General features: G+C 61.7%; 1 protein-coding gene across 8 annotated transcripts in view; it reads left to right on the plus strand.

Annotated features, from left to right (window-relative positions):
• The first annotated feature begins 18,325 nt into the window (after window positions 1-18,325).
• The window catches only part of ACSF3 (acyl-CoA synthetase family member 3), a 56,130-nt gene continuing 49,452 nt past the window's right edge, over window positions 18,326-25,003 (plus strand). For 7 of the 8 annotated variants that reach the window (XR_006702081.1, XM_045440017.1, XM_045440012.1 and 4 more), the window contains exon 1: window positions 23,477-24,583. Coding sequence is in view for 7 of the 8 variants with exons in the window: in XM_045440017.1 (XP_045295973.1) it covers window positions 23,708-24,583 (876 nt within the window). In the remaining variant the exon portion in view is untranslated. Of the gene's footprint in view, window positions 18,392-23,476; window positions 24,584-25,003 lie in introns of those variants that run through there. The other variant, XM_045440014.1, reaches the window with a different exon arrangement.

Genomic DNA, 25,003 nt, shown 5'->3' on the forward strand with positions numbered 1-25,003 from the left:
GCTATGGATTTAGCACAATTTCCATTAAAGCCCCAGCAAGGTGTTTTGCAGACATGGAAAAGATTATTCTAAAAATTTATACGGAAAGACAAAGGACCCCGTTAACAACCATCCTGAAAAAAAGGAGAGTAGCCGTAAAACCTTCCCATAGAGCGACAGAGTCAGGATCGCATGACGTTGTGGAGGGATAGGTCAGACATCGATGGAGCCTAACAAAGCACCCAGAAATGGGACCCACACAAACCTGCCCCCAGTGATTTCTGACGACGGTAACAAAGCAGTCCAGTGGGGGAAGGGGCCGTCTCTTCAATAAACGGAGCTGAGCACGGGACGTCCACGGGCAACACTACGCACCGCAACCTAAGCCTCACACGCTGTGCAAAAATTCACTCCAACTGTACTCAGAACGGGCTCATTCCCAGAGACAGACATTGGACGTGTGGCTGCGAGGAGTCGGGGGGGTGGGGCGCGTGGCTGTGCAGAACCCAACGGTCCGTGGTTGCTCGTCGTGAAGGTGCTTCACACCTCTGGGGGGCGCGCGTTCAAGTGGTGAACTTTATGTGACGTGACGTGCATTTCACCCGAACACAAAAACGTTGACAGAACGGATCACGTTTAAATCCAAAATGTAAAACTGGAACACGTTTAGAAGAAAACAGGAGAAGGTTTCCTAGGACCACGGGAATGTTTTCGTTCTTAGAATTGACAGCAAAGCACGATCCGGTCCATAAATGGAAAAAACCGATACGTTGACCCTCATCAAAATCAACAGCTTTTTCTCGGTGAACGACCTCGTTAGGAGGCTGGAAAGGCCATCTGCACCCCGGATGGCGTCTCGGCAAACCGTGTATGTAGCGAGGGCTGGTACGCGGGATGCGCAGGGAATCCCTGAAGCCCCGCGCTGTAGAGACAATCCAGTTAGGAAATGGGAGGCGGGAACAGGAGCCCCACGGGGGAGCGCGGGGCGAATGAGCACAGGAGAAGACGCCCAGCGTCGTTGGCCTCGGGGAGATGAAGCGTAACAAGGACCCACCAGCGTGCGCACGACGAGACGGTTACAACAGAAAACGGCGACCACACGGCAGCCTCTCCTCGCGCCTCCCAGTACAAGTTTGGCGTCTCTGGCCTGAAACCCAGCCGCGGCGCTCTGGGGAAGCGAATGCTGGCGTCCACACTAGAACATTCGTAGCAGCTTTGTTAGAGCCCGAAACTGGGAACAGCCCGGACGGCCTTCAACAGGGGGAGCCCCGCTCGGGGCACCACGGCCCGGTTCACAAGCGGGTTGTGCTGGACCAAAAGGAGCGAGTCCCGGAAGGTCACGTCCGTCGTGAGTCCATTTGTATGTCATTCTCGAAATGGCGAAATTATAGAAACAGGGTGCCGGCCAGGGGTTACGCAGAAGGTGGGAGCGGCAGGGCCCCCGTGAAGGGCAGCGTGAGGGGTCCCCGCAAGGGTCCAGGTGTGGTCTCGGCTGCACCTGTGACGCTGTCGCAAGACGGCACCGCTGGGAGAGACGGGACTCAGAGCCCGGAGTCTCTGTGTTGTTTCTAAAACTGCACGTGCATCGACAGCGGTCCCAACGTTAGGGCGACGGTCCATCTGCGGGGTCTGGCGGTCCAGCGTCGTCCGACACCGGGTCTGTGGCATCCACCCTCGCTGCCCGTTAATAAGAGGTAAGGAGCACCTTTCAGAGCTTCGTGTTGTCCCTTTGCTGTGGTTTACACCCTTTATCGAGAGAAATCGGTCCCTTTTATCTCATTTTCAGCTTTGTGTCGAATTCCACCTTCAGCCCCGAAACTCGTGTTTCCCGGCCTAACTTGAAGTGTATCCTTTCTGATTCACTTTCTTTTACACCTTTTCTTATAGACTTCAGTTTTGATTTTTTTTAACCGAATCTGAAAGACTTTTTGTCTTTCAAAAAGGAGTCGGATGTATTTATCGTTATCGTTAGGCACGCAGGGTAAGTGGGTCACCACTCCCGCATTCCCCGTCCCCATCCCGCGTGGCTGTTGGGTGTGCGTCTGCTTCCTGCCACCAGTTGCTGGGGAGATACTCTTCCTGTTCTCAGTCTTCTTGAGTCGCCTCGTTCTAATAGACGCACGTGCCCTGCTGAGTTGCCAGTTGGCTGCATCGGGTATGAGTCCCCTCCCTCCGTCCGCCCACATGGGCTCCTGTTCTGCACCCTCCCTGATTTTGTTGGCATTTTAGGAGAAGGAGAGCTTGCTTGGCTGATGTTTTAGCATATTAACTTTTCCTTTAAAATTGTTTATGGCGTTGGTGGGGGGGGGGGCACCTGGCCGGCTAGGTCAGCGAAGCATGTGATTCTTGATCTCAGGGCTGTGAGTTCGAGCCCCATGGTGGGTTTGGAGATTATCTGAAAATAAAATCCTTGGGGCACCTGGTTGCTCAGTCGGTTAAGCGGCTAAGCGTCTGACTTCGGCTCAAGTCATGACCTCACGGTTCGTGGGTTCGAGCCCTGCTTTGGGCTCTGTGCCGACAGCTCAGAGCCTGGAGCCTGCTTCCGATTCTGTGTCTCCCTCTCAGTCTGCCCCTCCCTCATTCATGCTCTCTCTCTTTCTCTCTCTCTCTCAAAAATAAATAAACATTTAAAAATATTTTTTAAATGATAAAATAAAATCCTTTAGGGGTACCTGGGTGGCTCAGTCAGTTAAGTGTTCGAATTTGGCTCAGGTCGTGATCTCCTGGTTCGTGAGTTCAAGCCCCATGTCGGGCTCTGTGCTGACAGCTCAGAGCCTGGAGCCTGCTTCGGATTCCGCGTCTCCCCTGCTCTCGCTCTCTCTCCTTCTCTCTCAAAAATAAGTAAACGTTAAAAAAACATTTAAAAAATATATAGTGATAAAGTAAAATCTTTTAAAAAATTGATTTTGCCATCGATATCCTGTTTTGTAACCACATCTTGGTGATTATGTGGATTTGCTCCTGTATTGAGCTTTTAATTGAGCTGCTCTTTACTCTCGGATAGAGTTCAGTAGTAGAACTGTCCTTTCTGGTGGCATTTTCCCCACCTTCGTCCTTGTCGGCTTGCAGCTCGTCTGAGGCATAATTCCCGAGTTTTTCGTAATCGGGAATGTCTTCCTGCTGGCAGGTCACCATGACATCTCTGTTCTATACAAAATCTCCGATCAGCATCGTTTTCTCCCAGAACTCCGAATATTGCCGTATTGTTTTTAGAACTTCTTATTTCAAGGGTGTGACAAATTTAATATAATATTTAAATATTTTTCTGCCTAGAGGTTTAATAGAATTATTTCTGTACCCTCAACGCTTAAGATACTTTTTCCCTCTGAGAATTATCTAAGGGTTTTTTCCCTTTCGTTAATTTCACGAGACGCAGACAAGCCGTCTCACCTTCAGATGGGATGAGTTTCTGTCACGTCACGGACGGCCGCTCTGTCCCCTGTTCCTGGCTCTCTGTGGGGACGCCGCCCACACAGGACCCCCGCCCCCCACCCCCACACGTGTTCTGTCTTCTCTCTCGCCGATCTCGTGTTTCTGGTGTGGCTTCTGCAGGTGCACTGCCCTGGGTGCTACCGCACTCGACAGCGTTATTGAGACGGAACTGGCGTAGGACGGAAGGCACGTGTTTAAGATGTCGGGCCTGAGTTTTGACAAATGCATTCAGGAACGGAGCCATCGCCACAACCAAGATGCCGGACGCGTCTACCACCCTCCACGCTTCCTTGTACCTTCGGCAGCCCCTCCCTCCCACCATGTCCCACCCGGGGGCAGGCGCGGAGCCTGGGCGACCGTGACCACGCGCACGGGAGGACGGGGCCCGGGGGTCTGGGGCGCAGACAGCCCCAGAGGAAGGCATGACGGGGTGCTGTGGACACAGACGGGCGGGACCAGGAGGGCGAAAGTGCGTGTGGCTGTGGGGGCCACGGCGACAGGGCAGGTCTGTAGGGGATCCCGGGAGGGTCTAGGGAGGGTCCAGATACAAGAGCCTGAGGACGTTTTCAGGATGCCTGTGCCCTGGAGAGGCGCTGGACGTGCTGGCCCGTGGGTGTCCTCGCAGAAGCCACGTGGAGGACTGTGGTTAGTGTGGGGTGGACGTGGGTGTCTCTGGGGAGGGACGCAGCTGGGGACCAGACAGTCCTGGAAGACGGGAGGATCCTAAGCCCGGCGTCGTCTTCGGTTAACGGTGCCCCTGGCAGCTATGTGTTGACCCAAGGACAGAGCCAGGACTCCTGACATTAAGGGTCAGCTCTCTGTACCTGACGGGTCCCCAAGGCCCGGCACTGTCTGAAGATGGGTCACGAGCGGCCGTGCTCTGGGCCTCAGTCTCCCTTCTGCGTCATGAGAAGCACAAGGTTTCTGAGGGACCCTCACCCCACGGCCCCTCCTGTGGGAGGAGGCTTCTGGTTCTTGAGCCCTTGGGATCCTGGGGTGTCCACAGAGACCCCAGAGGGGGACTGAGCGGGAGTGGGCTGAGCAAAGGGGGAGGCGTCAGTGCCGTGGCCCCCAGGTGGGATCCGGCCAGGGCAGGCCAGGCCAGAGGAAAGAGGAAGGGAGACCGGGCATGGGGAGGGCTCGGCTCACGGGAGTTTCCCCCGTCAGACACCCAGTGGGGCCCCGGAAACCGGGGCTGACCTCCAAGCAGGCTGAGCGCGTGACTCACCCGGGCCCACCTGCCCTGGGTCACGAGACTGCAGGACACCTGTCCACGGTCTGGGGCCACGTGTCCCCCAGAGGCACCCATGGCCTGCTGGGAAGGGAGGCCGCCCAAAAGCCCCAGCTCTGACCCTGGATGCCCCGTCTGCTCAGCAAGGGGCCCGGAGCTGGGGGAGGGGTGCGGGGCTCCCCCGGGGCTCGGGCCCTCCTGCGGACCCCCAGCAGCTCTGAGTCTCCCCGGCTGCACCCCGGCCCTGAGCCCGGTAAGTGACCACAGCTCGGCCCTGTCCACTGTGCTGCCTGGGGGTGGGTGTGGGGAACGGCCGGCGGCTGGGGTCTGGGGTGCTCCACAGGACGGCAGGGCCCGTCGGCCCCCGAGGAGCCCAGCTGGACCCTCCAGGCTCCTAATCGGGCTCAGCTGGGCTGCTGGTGATCTGAGTCCGAGACCCGCCGCCCCCTGGCTACGTGCCCCTTCCTCTCAGAACCTCGGTCCCCGCACCTGCTGCTGGGAACGAGGGCCCCGCTACAGCTGGTGCGTCTGAGACGTGCAAGTTCCCGGCCTTTCTAGCCTGTATGGGCAGGCACTGCGTCGGGGTGGGGGGCGGTTCTCCCTTCTCTCCCCCACGGGTGAACTCCCACGTGGTGATTCAAGGAGAAATCGTGGATCAGACGAGTGTCTTCTGTGCCTGTTCCGTGTGCCTCCTGGCGTGAGCCCTGAGCTTCTAGCATGAGGATCACGACTGTGAACCCTGAAACGGACGGCCACTCCAAGCCCATTCAGCCCCTGTCCCCTTGTTGCCGGGGCCCAGGGCTCAGCACCACCCCCACCCCCCCGCAGGGTTGGGGTACCAAGGCCCAGGGCACATTGACCTTGGCATAGAAGCTCAGCTCTGGAGCCTGAGCCTGTGGGAGGTCAGAGGTCCCACCAGCACCCCCAGTGGCTGCAGGGAGCCAGCCCCACCCCCCCCGGTACACCTCCGTGCATCGTCCCAGACAGGGGGAGTGCTTGTCCACAGCCCCCCAGCAGTTCCGCGGCCGCACCTGACTAGGATCCCACAGAAGGGTTTTCCCTTTGGCCCATGCAGGCCTCCTTCCAAAGCCCGGGACTTCCTGGAGGAGGCTGCAGGAATTACCCTCGGGACCCCTGAGGATGGGCCAGGGCCACATCCTGTGAGAGGACTCAGCCTCAGCCCAGGTCACTCTGCCCTGCTTCTGGAAATTTCTTTGAACTTGAAGGCACGTTCACATGAGGCACTTGATTTGCTAATCACACAATGACCCTGCCTAGTGGCTGGGGGGATGGGTGGTGTCTCAGACCAGGGCCTGGTTTGGGGTCCCCGGCCGGCCCCTCCCCCAGCACGTCCCTTATGTTGCCGTGGTGGCCTGTCCTCGCCCTGAAGAGGGAGCTGTCTGCTCCGGCTGTAGCCCGAAGGGGTGGTCCCAGCTGGCGTGTATACTGAGCCGATGCGTGCAGTGCGGGGCGCAGGGATGTTCCGCGCCCGCCCACCCAGGACTGGGAAGTGAAACCCCTCCGCGTGCGGGCGCGGGGGCCACCAGGTGGGCTTTGCGAGGGTGGCATGGAGGCTGGTCTTCTGCCCGGGCACCCGGGTGGACTCGGGCGTCCTCAAAAGTTGACCCTGAAGGGCTGGGCCCTGGGGGGTGTGGGACGGAGGTCCCGCTCTGCCCACGTGCCACCAACCAGGCCACCAGGAAGAGGCGCTCTGCGGCCAGGTCACCAGGGTGCCTGTGCACGTGGCTCCCGTGTCCCTGGATCCTGCGTGGCCAGCCCACAGAAGAGGGTCCATGTGGCAACACCAGCCGCCAGGCTCTGCTCTCATCCTTACCCGCCCCCCCCCCCCATAGGCTCAGCGCTGGGATCCGACGCACCATCTGTGGGGTGACACAGTGAGTGAGGCCGCTTGTTTGAAAAGAATGAAGGGTTTCAAGACGTTAACCCCGGAGCGCTGAGCAAGTGTGGACCCCGGGAGCCTTGCCGAGCACTCGGGCTTGCTGTGTCCGGCCCCCAGCCCCCAGCCCCCAGCCCCCAGGAGGAGCTCGAACCACCGCTCACTCCCCGGCCAGGCTGGGACGGCATTCTCAAACGAGGCTCCGTGGAGAACCAGGGTTCTGTGGACCTCTCCGAGGCGGCCTTAGGGGGTGACAGAGCAAAAGCCCAAGCCCGACCCCTACTGCCAGCAACTCCAACCGTCTAGTTCACGTATTCCTGGTCAGTGTTGTTTGGAGCAAGTGAATATTAGGCTCAACACGAGGGAAACTGAGGCCCCAAGAGCAGGTGTGAGCTCCGGGGACACTGCGTAGCCAACCCAGAACCCGGGTCCCCTGCCTGGTCACTGGGAGCTGGTCACCCCTTGGTGGCTCAGAACCTGGCCGCATGGGCTCAGGGGTGGCCCCCAAGTCGGGGCTTTGTGGGGGCATCCCTGCTGGTCTGACCTTCTTCAGGAGCCCCTCACGCTGCCCATCCCCTGTGGCACTCACAGCTGCACGTGTGACCACTGACCAGTGTCCTTTCTGCTGGACTCTGTTGCTACATTCAAGGTGCCTGACGTGTGTGGAATCATCTGGGTGGGAGAGGGGTGGGGCACAGGAGGCCGGCATCTGCCCCCATTTCTGCCAGCCAAGGACAAGGAGCAGTGACTGGGAAGGAGGGGTGTGGCAGGTGCAGACAAGGAGGGAAGTGGGGCGGGGGGAGGCGGAGGTCACACCTGACCCAGAGAGAATCTAAAATTGGGATCACTGGGACTCCTGGGTGGCTCAGTTGGTTGAGCGTCCGACTCTTGATATCAGCTCTGGTCATGATCCCAGGGTCGTGAGATCGAGCCCCTCAGTGGGCTCCAGACTGAGTGTGGAGTCTGCTTAAGGTTCTCTCCCTCTCTCTCTCTCTCTCTCTCTCTGACCCTCTCGCCCATGTATGCACTCTCTCTCTCTCTTTCTAAAATAAACAATAAAATAAAAATATGACAGTTGTGCTGGCCAGAAGAATTGACTGTTTAGCCGGTGCTGACCAGACTCACGGCTCGGGCCTGACCCTGCTGTGTACGGAGGCCCTCCCATAGCAGGTGCATGCGGGCACCCTTCCCCCTGCCTTACCGCCAGCATCAGCAAATATTTGCAGGCCAGCACGAGACGCCCACCATGTTCTAGAAGGACACACCGGGAGCAGAGGCCGGATCGGCCCCGGAGACAGAATTCTGTCTGTCTGTTGAGAGGAGGGTCACCCCGGGATCCTCGTGAGTAAAGCAAGATGAGGGGTTGAGGAGGGGACGGCCTCTGGGGGAGCCGTGGGGACTGACCCGGCCACGCCAGTGATGCTGCAGCCGCACGGGGCCCCGGAGCTGCCCCGGCCCTGGAGGGCCGTCGCCCCGGTGTGTCCCCAGCGCCACCATTCCTGGCAGGGCCGCGTGCGGCCAGACAACAGGCAGACGCGGCAGGCGGCCTGGGCACTGAGCACAGGTGCCGTGGCTTTTGCGTTCGTGCAGGGCGGCCGGGCCTCCCCACGGCGGCCCTACGCCTCACCCACCCGGAGCTGGAGGCCACGGGCCGTGGCCTTTACTCCTCTTCCCACACTGGACCTGCTGGGAAACCGCTCACACGGGAGCTGCCAGGCACCGCGCAGCCCAAAGTGCCGGCCAATCGTGGGCGATCGCCGGGTGCGAGGCACAACAGGAGACCCAGAGACCGCGCCAACGCTGAGCTCACGCAGAGGCTCCCAGCCCCGGCCGCTGCGCTTGAGGAGCCCTGGGGGCCTGGAGAGGCCCTGATGGCAGGCACTGGCCAGACCAGCCCCGTCAGCACACGGGCCGTTGGCAAGTTCACAGGGAGCGACTCGGCGAAGGTCAGGGAAGGTCAGGGAGGGGATGTGAGCAGAGTCCGGCCCCAGTCACCCCAGGCTGTTCTCCAGCTCCAGCAGCTCCTGGCTCTAAGGCCTCGTTAGGACCCTGCGTTCCCCAGTTCAGGTTTTCCGTCTGCAAAGCAGGTGCCTCCTAGGTCCCTGAGAGCAGATGAGGAGACACCATGCCCGTGCCAGGCACAGAGAGGGCACCCGCCCGATGCGCGTGCTCGTATCACGGGCACAGGTCAGCGCTTTAATCCTCACAGGCCTCCGGGAGCCGAGGGGTTGTTACCTCCGCTTAGAGGAGAGGAAACCGAGGCACTGATTGGTTCAGCCGTTCACCTGAGGCCACGCAGCTCATACAGACGGGAGCTGACAGTCGTTTGATCTAGTGATGCTGATACGACGGCGATGACGGGAATCACGACGGCGGTGGTGGTGACGGTGGCCGTGATGACGGTGGTGACGGTGACAGCAAGGCTATCTAGCACATAGCACCTACTCTGTGACCGGCGCTCCTGGTAGTTTGAACGTATCGCCTCATTTAACTCTCCAATTACAGCTGAGGACAGTGAGGCATAACGAGAGAGAAGAAATAACTTGCTTGAAGCTACACAGCCAGTCAGTGGCAAAGCAGGGGTCCGGCACCAGGCGCCTGGCCACCCTGTAATTCAGTGGTGCCCGTGTGGCTGCTGGACGAGGAGCAGGCCACTCCAAAGTGTCCCCGCACCGCCCCCACGTCACTCTCCTTTGGCTGTGAAAGCAAGGAAGTCGTGGCCCTGCGGTGGGCTTGAGAGGTCCACGTGGGACTCACGCGGCCCGAGCTGATCGGGGGTGAGGGCTCAGTGAGCTACCCGTGGCACCGTTGTCACTCCGTGTCGTTGCTACCTTGCCCTGCCTGCCCGCTTGTCCAGTTCCCTGAGGGCCCAACTGTCTCTGCTCACAGCTTCCGGAGATGCCACTGTGTTGGGCGAAGGACCAGCCTGGCCCTGTGGCTGTGGTGTCAAAGGTGCCGGGGGGGCGCTGTCCCCATCCTCTCTCCCGAGTGCAGGTGTCCAGGAGGCAGAGGTACCTGTCTGGAGGGACGGGGCGGAGCCAGCCCTGCGCAGGGCACAGGACCACCCGGGGAAGGGGGACCGAGGCACAGAGGGGCCGGCGGGCGGCAGGGAGGCCACGAGATCGGGGCGCTTGTGCCGCAGACGGGCTGGCCTCAAGCCCACTCTGGAACGGCCCGGGGCGAGGGACCGAAACCGCTCAGCTGTCATTTTCATTAAAGCCACATGCCCCTACTGCCAACGCAAATGTGCTCCGGAGCGTTCAGATGGGAAACACAAGGACGGGACAAGTGCACCAGGGAACCGGCTTCGTGGGGAGCCCAGCGAGGACGGGGCAGGCTGTAGGAGCCCCAGGCTCTTGGCCGATGGCCAGTGACCCAGCGCAGGGCGGCCCCTCCCCCCGCCAGCCTCTGACAGCCGCTTCCGCCAGGAAAACAGCCCGTGCCTGCTGGGAGCCCGGGAGCCCGGCAGGTGCCGGGATGGGCCGCCAGCCACCTTGCTCCCCTGAGGCTGCCCAGGGGTGAGCCTGGATGGGACATCTTCCCATCCAGGTTGGCATCTTCCAAGGGACTTGCACTGGGTCTGGAAATGGGGCGTTGAGCCCACAGTGACCTGAATTCAAAAATCATTCCAGCAGAGACGACCGGGAGCAGAGAGCAGGGCCCGGCCCCAGGATGGGGAACGGGAGCCAGGCCCCTGGGCGTGGCCGCGTGGAGGCCAGGCCCACGCTCTGTCTTCTAAGGGCCTGGGCCCTCGTGGTGGGCGGCTGGCCTTGCTGAGGGGCTGGGCAGGGCACCCCGGGCCAACGCTGTGCTCAGTGCAGCTCGTGGCCCAGGCCCCTGCTGAGCTCAGGATGTGGGTGGGAGCCCGGGTGAGGCAGAGCCGGGCTCTGGGACAGCCGGGAGGCTTCCTAGGCCTCTCGTTTCCCGACGGGAAGCGTGCTCTGAAGACAGGCCACCTCCCCACCGCTCGCCCCCACGGCACTCTGGACCCAGGAGCTGCCGCCTCTAGAATGAGCCCCTTGGCGGAGGCCCCCTCCGGACCTCCCGGCTCCCGTCCACAGCAGGAGAAAGGGCCGTGCAGGTGTCCGGGGCTCCAGCTGTGTGGTCTGGCTCAGCGGCTCCCACCCCGTGGTCCAAGAGCTCCCCACAGCATTCACCTTGCTGACACCAGCTGCCTCTGTCCTTGCAGGTGCCTGGGCTCCACGCCGCCCCTCCTGCCCTAGCTCTTGCCGGGGGAAAGGCTGTGCACCGTGCACCCTCTCTGATCAGATCTCAGGGTGAGTGTTACTTTAAAACACCGGGGAAATTAAGACACGTGCTGTAAAGAGGCCGGGCCCGGGCTGACTCCCTGTGGGTCCCGCTAATGCCCTTTGCACCCGTCCCCAGAAGCCCGGTGGGGCAGAGAGAAGACAGCCCAGGACGGCATGGACGGGGGTGGCTGCCGGAAGCTTCTTGAGCTCGCCTGCCTCACAGGCCCCCGTGTACCCCGCCTCTGCTTCCAGCGTCCCCCGACTCCTGGCTCCCGTTCCTGCCGTGCTGAGGCCGGCGGGGAGACGGAAGGCGGGAGGCGATGAGGCGACGAGTCCTAAGGCTCCGCAGGACGGGGGCCCTCGCTGAACACGAGTCCAGCTGGTGGCTTGTGCTGTTCACCCCATCTCATCCCACACAATGTTTGCAGCTCTTGCGAGCTCCCTCCCGGTGTCCCCTGGCCGCCCTGCCCTCCAAGGTCGGCCCGCTGGTGGACGCTGCTTCAGTTAGCAAGCGTCTTGTCCGGGCTCCTCCAGGGAAGCAGCCGGCGGGAGGCGCACGTGCGTGGGAGCACCCGCGACCCGGCTCGGCTTCTGCAATTATGGAGGCCAGGAAGCCCCCCCGACCCGCCGGGTACAAATCCCCCCCTTTTCCTCCCTCCGGGCCCTCAGGGGGCTGGACGAGGCCCACCCACACGTACGGGCTCAAAGGCCGGCCCTCCAGGAAACGGCCTCGCGGCCGCGCGTCCCCCAGCCCGGGGCAGGCTGGCGCACGAGCTAACCGCCAGAGCGAGAGCAGTGGTTGTGCGCGCTTCCTGTTTGTCGCACGAGATACCAGACGCTGACTTCATATAAATAGTCGTCCTGCTGCCTCATCGAGGACGGTCTCGGGGGAGCGGCTGCGTTTCCTGGAGTGCGCGTGTGAACCGCGGAGCGCTCGGGCCGCCTCCAAGCGCCGCAGGGCAAGGCTGGCTTGTGGGAAGGCAGCCGGCGGCCGAGTGTTCCCATGCAGCTGGTTTCGGCCTTGGGGACCCCTGGCGAGGGCCGCGGGTCCCGCGGTCACGGCTCTGAGGGGCACTGGCCCAGAGGACCGCTCTGAGGCCTTCCCCGCGGGGACATCCTGGCCATCCCTGGCCTGTGGCCCTCCGCTCGAGACTTCCCCAGCTGAGCACGGCGGCCCGCCTGCCCCGGCCAAGAGCAGCCTCCCAACCTCCGGTCCGCGGTCACTTGCTCTAGGCCGTGGGTAGGGCCTGGCCTCGAGCCCTGGAGGCATGGCAAGGCCCCTCGCGTCTGACGACCTGCTCATCCCTCCTCACCGCTTCCTCCCCAGGCCCTGCTAGTGAGGAAGGCTGACTAGCTGACTGGTTGTCAATGAGTCTGTCCCCTCCTCCCGCTGCTACCTTTGGGTGACTTCGACTGTGAAGGACAGAAAACCAAACTCAAAGTGACCGTGGCAACTTAGCTCGCCTAAGCAGAAGTCCAGAGGTAGGGTGGTTCCTGATATAATGAGTGCACGGGCTGGGATATGGCCCAGGACCCAGGCTCTGTCTGCCTCTTCTGTTCGCTCACTCTCAGGACGGCGCTTCCGTTGGTTACAAAATGGCTGCAGCGGTTCCAGACATCACATGCAGACACAGAATCCACCAGGGACACATAGGGGTTGCTTCTTCCAAAGCATCTCTCCTCGTCGGTGAGGACAGTGTTCCCAACCTGCCCTCACGTCTCATGGACCGGTGTCGCTGGCAGGGAGAATGAGACCACTGTGACTGGCTTAGGGGTCACGATTTGCCCTGTGGGGCTGGAGGTCCGCCCCACCCCCGTTTCTTGAAGCACATGCCTCTTGGGGAAAGTGCCAACGTGAAGAAAATCAGGATCCAGGGGAAAGAGGGAAGGTGGGGTGGTGTCACGTGGGTATGAACGTGATCTGCCACAGCTGTGTCCCTGGATTTGCAGAGCAAATAGGTAAACCGGTGACAGCAGTGTTTCCAAGCACACCAGTCTCAGTCTTTCATACCTGGTCCTGCCAGAATCGGCCACTGATGCTTCGGGGTGACGAGAGTCCACACACCCCCCCCCCCACTTCTTTCTGAGCGCCTTCCATATGCGGGACATCCCCCGAGAACGAGTCAGGTGCCGCGCCCGGAGGTTCCCTCCAGCATCTCGTGGCTGATTCAGAAGCCTGGTTCCCCCCCGCCCCCCATGTAAATTCTAGACTCCCTCGGTCCGGCACCCCAGCGTGACCCCAGCCACCCTTCGCGGTCCGTGCGGGGCCTGAGTTTCTGCTGCGCATGAACCGCTCGCGGCGGGGCCCTGCCTTCCCGCCCTCCCCCCCCCCCCCCCCCCGCCCCGTCCAAATCCTGCTGGCCCTTCAAGCACCGATTCAAGTGCTGCTTCCGAAATGCCTTCCTTGAACCGGCGTCTGAACCGGGGACCTCCAGATCCCCTCCTACTTTGTGACGCAGATGCTTCTATTGATGTTTCGTAAGGATGAGGGTAACAAAACCACACACTTGCTGTGCTGCAGGCACAGATAAGAGCTTTATGTGGAACACAACACTTAATTTTCACAGCGTCCCTTGGAAGTGGGCATTCTTATCTCAGGTAGAAACGGACCCAGAGAGGTTAATTTGCCCAAGGTCACCCAGCTACGAGTGACGGAAGCGGTTGTGTTCAAATTACCCCAGAACTTCGTGGCTTAAAATCCCACACGTTTGTTATCTCTCACGGCCTCTGGGGTCAGGCATGTGGGCGCATCTCAGCCGGGCGGCCTGGCTCGGGGCTTCCCCGGCTGGTGGCCCCGAAGGTCAGCAGGGGCTGCCGGCTCATCTGGAGGCCCGACCGGGGCTGGAGGAACCACCTCCAGGGTGGCTGTTCCCGCGGCCGCAGACGGGAGGCCTCGGTGCCTCGCTCGTGGGCCTGTCCACGGGGCTCATGGTGTGTTAGCTCGTGACCTGACGTCCGCCCCCTGAGCACCTGCTCTGGGGCCTGTGTGGAGGGGCTGCTGCCCGAGCCACTGATGAACAGTGACGGTGCTTAGTGTCCAGGGGCAGCTGCGAGTGTCCTGCCACGTGGCCTCCTAGCAGGGGGACTGAGCGGGGACGAGAGGCCTCAGGCACCGACCACACCCCCTCACGTCCTCGGGGGCTCCCTATCGGAAGCAGGAGCAGGGGAACGGCCTGGCGTGGAGGCCCTGCCCACCCGAGGCTCCCTCCCGAGGGCACCCCTCCTCCCGGGGTCAGACCCACGTGCAGCCAGGTCCAGAACAGGTGGGACCTCCCTCTGGGGGCTGAGGGGCTCCCCTCCCCCCGGACACGGGCCTGCCGGCTCTGGGACCCTCAGCTCTTTTACGTGTGGGGCCAGCTCCCCACCAGTTCGAAGGTGCATGCGTGGGCTCACCGGGCATCGCTGAGGGCGACTGCAGGAGCTCCTGCCTTCGGAAGACGGATGCCTCCGCTCCTCACGCTGTCCCGCCTGCTTTGTCCACACACATAGTGGGGAATCCTACCGCACGTGCAATTTGGGGCTCTGATTTAAATTTTAATGTTTACTTTTTTTTAAGAGAGAGACAGAGTGCGAGCGGGGGAGGGGCAGAGGGAGAGGGAGACAGAGAATCGGAAGAAGGCTCCAGGCTCCAAGCTGTCAGCATAGAGCCCGACGCGGGGCTCGAACTCATGAAACGTGAGATCGTGACCTGAGCTGAAGTTGGACACCCAACCGAGTCACCAAGGCGCCTTGGGTTCTATTTTTATGTTAGGATTTAAGAAAGCATGTTCGTGCTATCTTTATTCAACCGTAGATCATTATCAGTAATTCTAGGTTTCTGTACAGCTTCACGCTTCTCCTTTCATTGGAGACCCAGCGTCTCGTTATCCTGGCCCCCTAATGAGTTGTATCCTGGCTTGTGGCTGTCGCGAGTAGCACGGCCGTGAACATCTCTGGGGACACAGCTTGTGCAAATGACTCATTCTTTATGGGAGTTGTTGTTATGTGGGGTGGAGTCTGATTTTAAGCAAAGGGGACACGTGTCGGGCTGTTCATTCAGCTTCACAGCCGTGGGGAGGAGGGAGGCGTGAGGCAGAGGGGGCGGGACGTGGGTTCCGAGCTCGAGATCCCAGCTCTGTCGCTTGGCAGGAGCAAGGACACACGATGACTTCTCTGAGCCTCGGTTTCCTCACCTGCAGAACAGGTACAACGCAGCCCTTTGCCAGTCACACAGCTCCTCGGCCCTACTGCCCTCCGTCGCGGCTCAGGGCACCCACTGGCAGGGGCCCCGGGGCCTCCGTGTCTGAAAGCCTTCCGGTCACCTCGCCTGGCTTGATTCTTCAGGGCACGGGCCATCCGCCTCAGCCAGCCAGGAGGCTCTAACAAAACGTCACCTATAGCCAAACGCCTATGACCAGGGTGCCGGCTCGTCCAGTGCCTGGTGAGAACCGGCTGCCTGGCAGGTGCCTGTCACCTGCTTGTGTCCTCGCTCGGCAGAGAGCAGAGAGGAGGCAAGCTCTCCCGGCTCTCTCATCGTGGGCTCCACCTCACACACTCATCTGTCCTAATTGCCTTGCAAAGGCCCCAGAGCAGAGCTTCAACATGTGAATTTGGGGGGGACACGGCCGCTCAGTCCACACATCACATAGCACATTACTCGTTGGCGTGTCTGTTTATTCACCGCTCTCTCTGCTTCCCCTGCGAGCGTGTAAGTTACAGGAGGGCGAGGGGCTCTGTCTTCGTCTCTGCGCCTAGAACAGGCCTGGGGGGCACGGGCACCTGCACAGACACCCACCCGTCTGTCCCGTGAACTGCCAGGAGGCCAAGGGGAGGCCGCGGACGCACTTAGGGTCCTGTGCCACTCAGGGGAGGGTGGAGCCGTGGTGAGGAGGATTTATGTGTAGACAGTGACCCCTTCCCCTCTGTGCTTGGTGGAAAGCCCTCCCTAGGGGGCCCTCGGTGTGTTTAGGGGCCAGAGGCAAGAACACAGCCACAGTGGCAGTGCTGGGCAGGGGCTGCTGAGGGCTCAGAGGACCCGTGAAGTTTACACGAAGGGCTTCCTTGCCCCCTCCCCCTTTAGAAATTATTTTACAAATAAAAATCATTTTACAGTCTGTTTATCAGCTACACAGTTTGAGAGACCACCGTCCCCTTCCCGCCCACCAGAGGCAACGCTGATTGCCTCCGCGTGCCTGCAGAGCCTCCGTGGTGGTCCCTGTCACTGTCTGCTCCTGCTGAGGACGCCCCGTGCTCATCTCTCCCACCACACCCGTCCCTCCCTGAGAGGCGACCATGGACTTGGTTAGGTCAACATCAACGTGTGCAGCTACTGCTCACGGTGTAAAATGTGAGCCTGTAAGCACCGTAGGGAACGGCCTCCTAGAACACGATTTCTCTGCCGTGGCTGTACGTCTGCCCGTTTTCTCTGCGTGGATCACCACCCTTTCTCTTGATTGGTTTTCTGTGCCCAAACTCTGCCTCGATTGTTCGAATCTCCTCTCAAAGGAGCAAACACAGAAATTCCATCAGTTTAGGGGCGCCTGGGTGGCTCGGTCGGTTGAACATCCGACCTCGGCTCAGGTCATGATGTCATGGTTCGTGGGTTGGAGCTCCGCTGGGCTGACAGCTCGGAGCCCGGAGCCTGCTTCGGATTCTGTCTCCCTCTCTCTGCTCCTCCCCTGCTTGTTCCCTGTCTCTGTCTCTCAAAAACAAATAAATGTTGGGCGCTTTTTTAAAAGAAATTCCATCCGTTGCATCTCGGGGCGGGGGGCAGGGAATGACCACTCCCACCTGTCAGGTGCAGGTCTCTGCGGCAGTGGGAATGGGACCAGGGGGGAAGCGGGGATCTGACTCCGGTTCTCACTGGGCCACTTGGCTGCTGCACTGGAAACAGGCAGCTGGTAGGGGGGTGGGGCAGTGCGAGCAGGGAGACCAGGAGGAGGCTCGTTCAGAAATCTGGATGTGAGATGAGGGTTTCCCAGGGCCCCTGGGGTGGCTGCACGGTGGCTGGTGGGAAGGGGCTGGCTCCTGAGGGACTCTGAAGGAGAAATGACCAGGACTGGACGTGAGGTGGAAAGGAAGGAGGAGTCTACATGACCGAGCTCCCGGAACAGCGGTGAGCTGGGCAGGCGGCAGGGGAAGTGTTAAGACAGCCCTCCCGCAGCTGTAACGGGGAACCACAGATGGGGGCTCATAAACCACAGCCCTGGAGGCTGGAAGCTGCGGACCAAGGTGCCGGCCGACTCAGTGTCTGACGAGGACCCGCTTCCCCGTTCACAGATGACCGTCTGGCTGCGTCCTCGCGTGGCGAAGGGCGAGGGAGCTCCCTGGGACCTCCGTTGTAAAGGCAGGAAGCCGCTCGTGGCCTAAGCGCCTCCCAAGGGTCACCTCCTGATACCATCCCATTGGGTGTTAGGTTCAACATAGGCATTTTAGGGGGACATAAACACTCAGCCCATGAACAGGAAAGACCCAGTTCAGGTGGGCCATGTCAGGTGTTCGACCCTCTGGAACACACAAGTGAGATGTCAGGCAGCTGGGATCTGCGACCAGGGACCCAAGTCTGCGTGCACTCACTGTACCAGGCACTCTGTGGCCCTCCACCCAGAAGGTGCTTGTTGTCATGAATTTCTTTGATGATTTCTGCTTTCTCTGCTCTCCCTCCCCCAAACTACTGTTTTTCATATAGGACCTTCTGGATGGGCCCATTTCCTTATCTTTCCTCCCCGGTTTTCCACCTCCTAGTCTTTTATTTTTTTTTTTCTGTCTTTGGGGGATCCCCAGCCCCTCTTCCCTTGGGCCATGGCATTCTCCTTCTCCAGGAGCTCCCCTGAGTGTCCGGAATGTTCCTGACAGAGAACAGGGCTCCCCTCTTCTGCGCCACAGCCGGGAAGGTTTGGGCCCCTGCCCCTGGGCCACCCACGCGCCACCCCTGTCACCCTGCTCCAGGTCCCGCGCCACCAGTGTGTCCCCGTGCCTCCTGCACTCCCAGGTCCCGCGCCCCCTGTGTCACCCACGCGCCACCCCTGCTCCAGCGCCACCCGTGTGTCCCGTGTCCCCGTGTCCCCCGGGCCCCCAGGTCCAGCGCCACCCGTGAGTCCCCGCGGCCCCAGGTCCAGCGCCGTCCTCCCGGGAGGATCGACCGCAGTGAGGCCCGTGCGCGATCCAGGACGACCTGCGCCCACACACCGCTGGACCGCACGGCTTGCGTGCGTTTGTTTTTTACTTTAGAAAAAAAATCACACGTTTCAGCCAAACGAACGGACTCTCGCCCCGAGTTCAAACACCCGCAGCGGTGGCGCAGCCGAGCCCCGTCACGCCCCGCCGGTAGCTACAGTTTTGAGACGCTCTGGTCCAGTCGGGAGCCCAGCGGCCGGGTGTCTAGTCCACCGACCGAGGTTACAGCGAACACCCTCCCGGCGGGCGCCTCCCGCTGTCGGCGCCGGGAACGTTCGCGCCCGGAACCCGCCGCCGCGGCGCCGCACGCGCCGGGAGGGTGGGGGTGGACGCGCTCCGGCGCCGGACGCGGGGTGCGCGCGCAGCCGCGGTTCCGGTTCCGGCCCGAGGGGAGGCGGAGGAGGAGCGCGAGCCGGAGGAGGAGGAGCGAGCGCCGCGCGGGCCGAGGTAGAGCCCGCCGTCCCCGGCCCCGCAGGCGTCCCCCGCGCGCAGGCCTCCGCGTCCCGGCCCCGCCTCCTCGGCCGCGCGCCGGCGGCCGTGCCGAGACGGGGGGGGAGAGGGGGTCGGGCGCCCGGGCGCCCGCTGTCCGTGCTCGGCCTCCGTGCCGGGGTCGCCGGGTCGCCGCGTGTAAAGTAAATCATTCCCGTCTCCGCGGGCCTGAGGTGCCCGCGCCCCCTGCGCGTCGTCCTCGCTGCCTGCTGCGTGCGGCGGGCGCCCAGGGGGCGGGTCCGCCCGGCTGAGCAGCCGGGCTCTGAGAGGCGATGAGTGGGGCGCCAGCCGGGGAGGGACGAGAAGTCAGCGGCGGGAGCGCCCGTCACTCCGGGGAATGGCTGCGTCGCCGCCCCCAGGGGGCAGGTGTCTGCGGGGGCACCAGGGCCACGCTGCTGCCATTGAGCGTCTTGGCGCCTCGGGTGGTGGCTGCGGCGGCCCGGCCGCCGCGAGGTGCGGGGCCGTGCCCAAGGGCGGACCGAATCAGCCGGGTGGAACGCGGCCTGGGCCCGTGTCACGCCTCCAGGCGGCACTTTTGAAACAGTGTTTTACTTCCTGATACGGATCCTGGTTTGAGCAGGACTTTCCCCCTTTGGGTTTTTTTGATTTGAGGGTAGCGTCCTGGACGCACCGTGATGCCTGTTAGAAATACAGACTTTCGGGTTCTGGGGGCCGTCACGTGCGCTCTTACTCATTTAGAAAGCAGCCACCCTCGTTTGAATGCAAGTATCACTCAGGTAGTGATTCCTGCTGCGGGGCCCCTGGGTCCTTCCTGCACAGGCTGCACGCAGGCCTTGTAACCAAAGGGAAGTGAAGGCTTAGGCAGGTGCAGAAACCAGGGGGGAGGAGCAGAGGCCCCGGTGCAGGCCTGTGCTGACTCTGGAGCCTGTGCTCTGAGCCGTGGGTGTGACCCCACCACCTTCCCGATGCCCCGCGGGCTTCGGTTCCGCCGGAGAGTCTGGCTGGTGAGCATAACCAGCGGCCTCTGTGGGGTCTCGGGCTGGGCTTCTCACCGCTGGAGGAACCTGAAAGCAGCGTGTCCTGGGAGAAGAAAACCAAAATGCAGGTTCCTCTGGTCTTTGGCCCGGATCCTGCCACATCGCAGCCGGGTGCCCGTGGCCATCTGGGGCCGGCCGGTGACCCAAGAGCAGTCTCGTGGAGCTGGGTCGTTGAGACAGGGAGAACCCGTGGCCTGACTGCATTTACTTGGTGGCAGGGGCAGTCGAAGCTGAGCCACTGGGGTGGTGGAGACCCCGTGACCAAGGAGGCCCTGTGGCTGGAAGTTGGGGCTGTCTTCCTGAAGGGTCTGTTGGTCCTTCTGGACCCAAAGGTGTCCAGGAGGATGACACGCAGTCATCTGCCCTGGATAGAGGTATGTTTTTTGCCTGTTCCCGTCGGGGCCCTGATCCCCTGATCTTGAAGACTAGCCCTGTCTACAAGAGTTCATGACGAGTCATTTCAGGGTCACTTACACGGGCAACTTAAAAGCCGTCTTGAAGGGATGGTGCCAGAATAAATTCGTGCATCCTCTCTGGAGGGGACTCTGGCAGTATTTCCCCAAATTGAAAGTAATTTTTGCTGTGAGGCCCCCTGGCGAGCCCTGGGAGGGCCACGTCTCAGAATCTGCTCCACGAACTACCCCCTGGGAGCCCAGTACGTGCGCCCCGTGGCTCCTTCCCCGGACATTTGCCCGGCGGGCTCCTTCTTACCTTAGCTGCGGCGATTCTGGCCTGAGGCCGTGCTTCTGGGAGCCCTCCGCTCGCGGCATCTGTCCTGGTCTCGCCGGCCGCCAGACGCTCGGACTGGTAGCGGGAGATGCCTAGTGTGTCCCCGTCCACGCGGCCGCCGCAGGAGCTGCTTCATCGGCACCGATGTTTCCACGTCTGCACAAGCCTCTTACGAACTGGCAGTTTTAACTGAAGGAAAAACGCTGTTGTCTCCTTTTTATTTGCTTCTATCATTTTGAGAAATTGAAGAGCTATGGAGAGCTACAGACACCCTGCAGACCCACCACCAAAAACAAATGGTTTTATATTTTTGTCTCTTTTGTGTAGAAGAAAATAATGTCGCAGTTGGAGCATCTCCACTTTTAGAAACTAAATGACATTTATTAGGCTTTTGAAACACTGGACTGTGAAAGTTGTACGTGCTCGTTTCAGAAGAATTGGAGAAAATTGGGAAGCACTGAGAGGAGCCAAGAATCACCTGATTCCCACAACCCCCCCCCCCCCCATCACCTGGTGTCCGCCTTCAAGGCTTCTCAGCTGCAACCATTTTTTCCCTCAGTGGCATCGCAGGACGCTTCCTGGCGGTCAGCACGCGCCCTCCACCGCTGGGCTGGGGCCCCGGCACCCCGTGCTCACCCTGATCTCCTTAAACCTCTTCCGGACCCTCTGGTTGAGTCCCGGTTTTCCGTATCGTAAATAACATCGCAGGGAACGTCCTGTTTGTGCGTCGTGGCGCACGTCTCGAGTATTTTCTGAGGTTATGCTTTAAAAATACCACTGTGGGAACACAGGGCTTGTGTTTCCTGGGGCTTTTTGGTCTCTTCTTGAGCTGACTGTGAAGTATCCTTTTGGGTGGCTGAGTCGATGCCCTGGGGCAGCCTGGCTTGTGGCTGGTGAAGCCTGTGGGGTGGAAGTCGGATGTCCGCCTCTTGGGGCCATTGCCCCGTCCGTCCCCAGCCCTGTTTACGGGGCCAGCCGAGGCCCCGGCGAGGGAGGGAGGGTGGGCTCAGCCCTGCTTTCCGGTTCTCAGGACTGACCCCAGGGCACGGGGTCCAAGGGCTCAGACTCCAGCTTCTCAGTGCCGTCTGCCCCTGGTGTGGCACAGCTCCTGGGACCCCGGGACACGCAGGCAGCGTACCCCCATCTCCCAGTGACAGGGAGGCGGGAGGTGTCTGTTCTTTGAGGGCCTGGAGGGGAGACGTGGGAGCAGATGTGGATGAACGGAAAGTGGCGTGGATTTCTGTGGCTGCAGTCACGGCCCCACGCCTGACACCCCCTCTGGTGCCTCCTGGGGACGGACAGAGGCGGAAGAGGCAGCTGTTGGCGGCTGCTGGGGTGCTCCGTTCCTTAGCACCCCCAGCTAGCGCCCTGAGCACCTGTCCTGTGCTCTCCCCCAGAAGAGCCGGCCTCCGCGTGGCCCAGAAATGCCTGCAGGCTTTCTGTCCGCAGACTCTTTTCTTTTCCCTCTGGCCACTACGGCTAATAGAGAAGAATTTGCTAGAAGTGAGGAAAGGAAACCTGTCAAAGCTACCCTGCTTTGTTCTTCACGAGCTTACTTTCTCTCCGAAACTGGCATCTCTGACCCGTTTAGCACATTTACTGTTTTCTCTGGTTGAGCCCAGCTCTCTCCTTACCATTTGTCAGATTTCTTTATAGTAGCAGACGTGCAGACCCAGCCACGGATCTGCCTCTGACCCACGGGAAGAGGGCAGGACAGGGACCCAGAGAAGTTATAGGACACGGGGGCTTTGAATGACTGCCTCTTTCATCTGGAAACAGCGTGGGGTCCAGTATGTTTGAGAACCCACCCTTAGGCCGATGGAGGCTGTGGACTGTTAAGGCGGACTCGCCCGGGGCCTCCGCCTCCGCCAGCAGCGGGAGCTGAGGGGGTCCTGAAAGGCCTGCGGTGCGGGCGGGGTCCCCCCTGGTGGCTGCTGGAGCAGGCCCCCCGCCAGGCTGCCCAGAGCCTCCCTGCGGAGCCCCCAGGCCGCAGGAGAAAGCCTCGGCCTGCCACACTGCACACACTGCGCGGGGGGGCCCCCACACTGCGTGGCGCACCACTTGCTTGCCGAGGGGCTCAGGGGCTTGCACAAAGCACACTTCACACTTCCGCAGCCTGTTTGTTTTGTTGGGTAATTATAAAGTGTTGCGTATAATTTGTTTTTAAATTAAGAACAGAGAACAAAACCGTTTCCTTCGTGTAACAAACAATAACACATTAGTCTTCCCCTGTGGCAAGTGAGTGAAAGAGTAAAGCCAGGGTTTGTCAGGGGGAGAACTTGCTGAGCAGGGGGAGTGGGGGGAGAGAGTGGGAGACAGAGCATGGGGGAGGCGGTGGGGGCGCCTGGGCCCCTCCTGGTCTCCGTTTTGCTGGGCCTGCTGGGAAGGGGGCATGTGTTGTTGGACGGCAGGCCTCCCGTCAGCCTGTGGCATATCCCGAGGTGCCCTCTGGGGTCCCTGTGCCTGTCCTCCCCCACCCCAGCCTCCAGGGACTGGGCGGTGTGCGGTCATTGGCTGGGCTCACGCCTCCTGGCCGGCTGTGGGCTCCGGCGGGCTTGGCTGGGATGGGAGGCTCTGCTGCGGGGGGCGGGGGGCTCTTCCGGGATGGGGGGCCGTGGGCTTGGCTGGGCTCAGTCTCTGACTTGGGGGCTGGGCACCTTGGAAGTTTCTTTGTGTGAAGTAAGTCCGAGGTGGTTTCCTTGCTCACTGAGCAGCCCGGCCGCAGCCGAAGGCGGTCACGGGGCGCAGACGCATCCTAGTGCGGGACGTGCATTTTCACTGCCGGCGACCCAGAGCCCAGAAGGGGCAGAGGCCGCGGGCTGCGCCCAGGGAGGGGGGCACAGTGAGGAGCAGTGAGAGCTGCAGGAGCTGCGAAATTGGGGATTTCAACGCAGAGCGAACGGTCGTGCTGGTGGCAGAGGCTCCAGGTAGCAGGTGGGCTCCTGACCCCTGGAACCGAGCTGAACTTCAGCTCTAAACTGCGGTCCAGCGGAGGCAGCCTTGAAAGCCTGCGCCCTCTCCTGCTGAGTGCTGACGCCCCTGGCTGTCCCCAGGAGGTGGTGGCCCAGAGCCGAGGGGCCTGCTGCAGGAGGCTCCCCTCTCTGGGCGCTCAGCACAAGTGCAGGGGGAAGTCAGCCGACCACAGCCCCTCCCGGAGGGCTCTTCCTTCTCCTGGCCCCGGGGTCCTAATTCTGACGAAGAGGGAAGAGTCCCCTTCGGCTTAAACCCACACTGACGCACCTGAGACCCGCAGACTCACTTTGTCTGGGCTCTGCAGGCCGCCGCGTTCCAGACCGCGCTCCAGGGAGGGGTGCGTGCGGAGCCGGAGCGCGGCCTGTGTGTGGGTTCCGGGTGCCCCGGCCTCCAGGCTGTGCCCCCGGGGGGCACAGAGAACAGGTGCTCAGCGGCCCTCGGTGCTCCCTCCTCGTAGCTAGTAATTCTCTAGCCAGTAAGCTATTCAGAATTTACTTGAAGGGCCTTGAACTCGCTTTTCCTTGGTTTTTGCCTAGTTTAGTTGTTTTAGAAATTGCATTTTTGAGGTCCTTTAATGAGCAAGCACGAGGCCGGGGCCCTGGGCGGTGGGTCCCGAAGGTGCCGTGTCGCGGTGGCTTTCGGTTCGGGATGTCAGCTGGTGCCCGGGGGCCGGCCGACGCCATCTGGGCAATTCCACCCCCGCTCTGGCGGCGGTAACCTGTGGCGCCCTCTCTCTCTCCCGGCCCCGCCCCAGGTAAATCCACTTGGACGTTTGTGGGTGCGGTGCTGCCCCCCACCCGTGATGTCCCTCCGGCGCCTGCTGTGTGCTGCGGCCTCCCGGCGGCCAGCTCCCGTGAGATGCAGACGAGGCAGCCCCCTGCACACGGCCCCGGCGGCCTGTTCGGACAGGAGTGCCCCCGTGTTCAGCCGGGCCCTGGCCTTCGGGGACCGGATTGCCCTCGTTGACCAGCACGGCCGCCACACGTACAAGGACCTCTACCACCACAGCCTCCGCCTGTCCCGGGAGCTGTGCCGGGTCCTCGGGTGTGCCGGCGGGGACCTCCAGGAGGAGAGGGTCTCCTTCATGTGCTCCAACGACGTCTCCTACGTGGTCGCGCAGTGGGCCTCGTGGATGAGCGGGGGCGTCGCTGTCCCCCTCTACAGGAAGCACCCGCAGGCCGAGCTGGAGTATGTCATCCGGGACTCCCGGAGCTCCGTGGTCCTTGCCGGCCAGGAGTACGTGGAGCTGCTGGGCCCGGTGGTCGGGAGGCTGGGGGTCCCACTGCTGCCCCTCCCGCCCACGGTCTACGGTGCGGCGGCCGAGGCGCCCGGGGAGTGGCGGGTGCCGGAGCAGAACTGGAGAGACCGAGGCGCCATGATCATCTACACCAGCGGGACCACAGGGAGGCCCAAGGGCGTCCTGAGCACCCATCACAACATCAGGGCCATGGTGAGTGCTCGCACGCCGTTGTGCTGGGGCCCCTGGGGTCGGTCTGGCTTTCCTGTCCTTTTCTGGGGGGCCTCTCGCGGCTGCCCCCGTCCTACTGACCCTGCCAGCAGCACACTGCGAGACGTGACCCGCCCGCCCCGCCACCCCGGGTGGGGCGGCTCTGGGAAAGGGGGCTCACTCGGGCGTAGGGGGACTTGGCGGCCCCCCGAGGGGCTCCGTGGGGCCGTGCCGCAAGCGAGAGACCGAACGTGCCCCGACACGTGACGTTGAGGGGTTTCGGGGAGAGCAGCCGTGAGGCGAATGTTCGCGACGCGTGATCGGCACCTGAAATGGGGCTTCTTTGGGAAACCTGAAAACAGGAACTCGTGGACCCCACACCTTGGGTGTGACTTTTGTGTTCTGTGGCCTCGGCATCTCTGG

This window comes from Leopardus geoffroyi, chromosome E2, assembly GCF_018350155.1.
Source record: "Leopardus geoffroyi isolate Oge1 chromosome E2, O.geoffroyi_Oge1_pat1.0, whole genome shotgun sequence".
Taxonomy (NCBI): Eukaryota; Metazoa; Chordata; class Mammalia; order Carnivora; family Felidae; genus Leopardus; species Leopardus geoffroyi.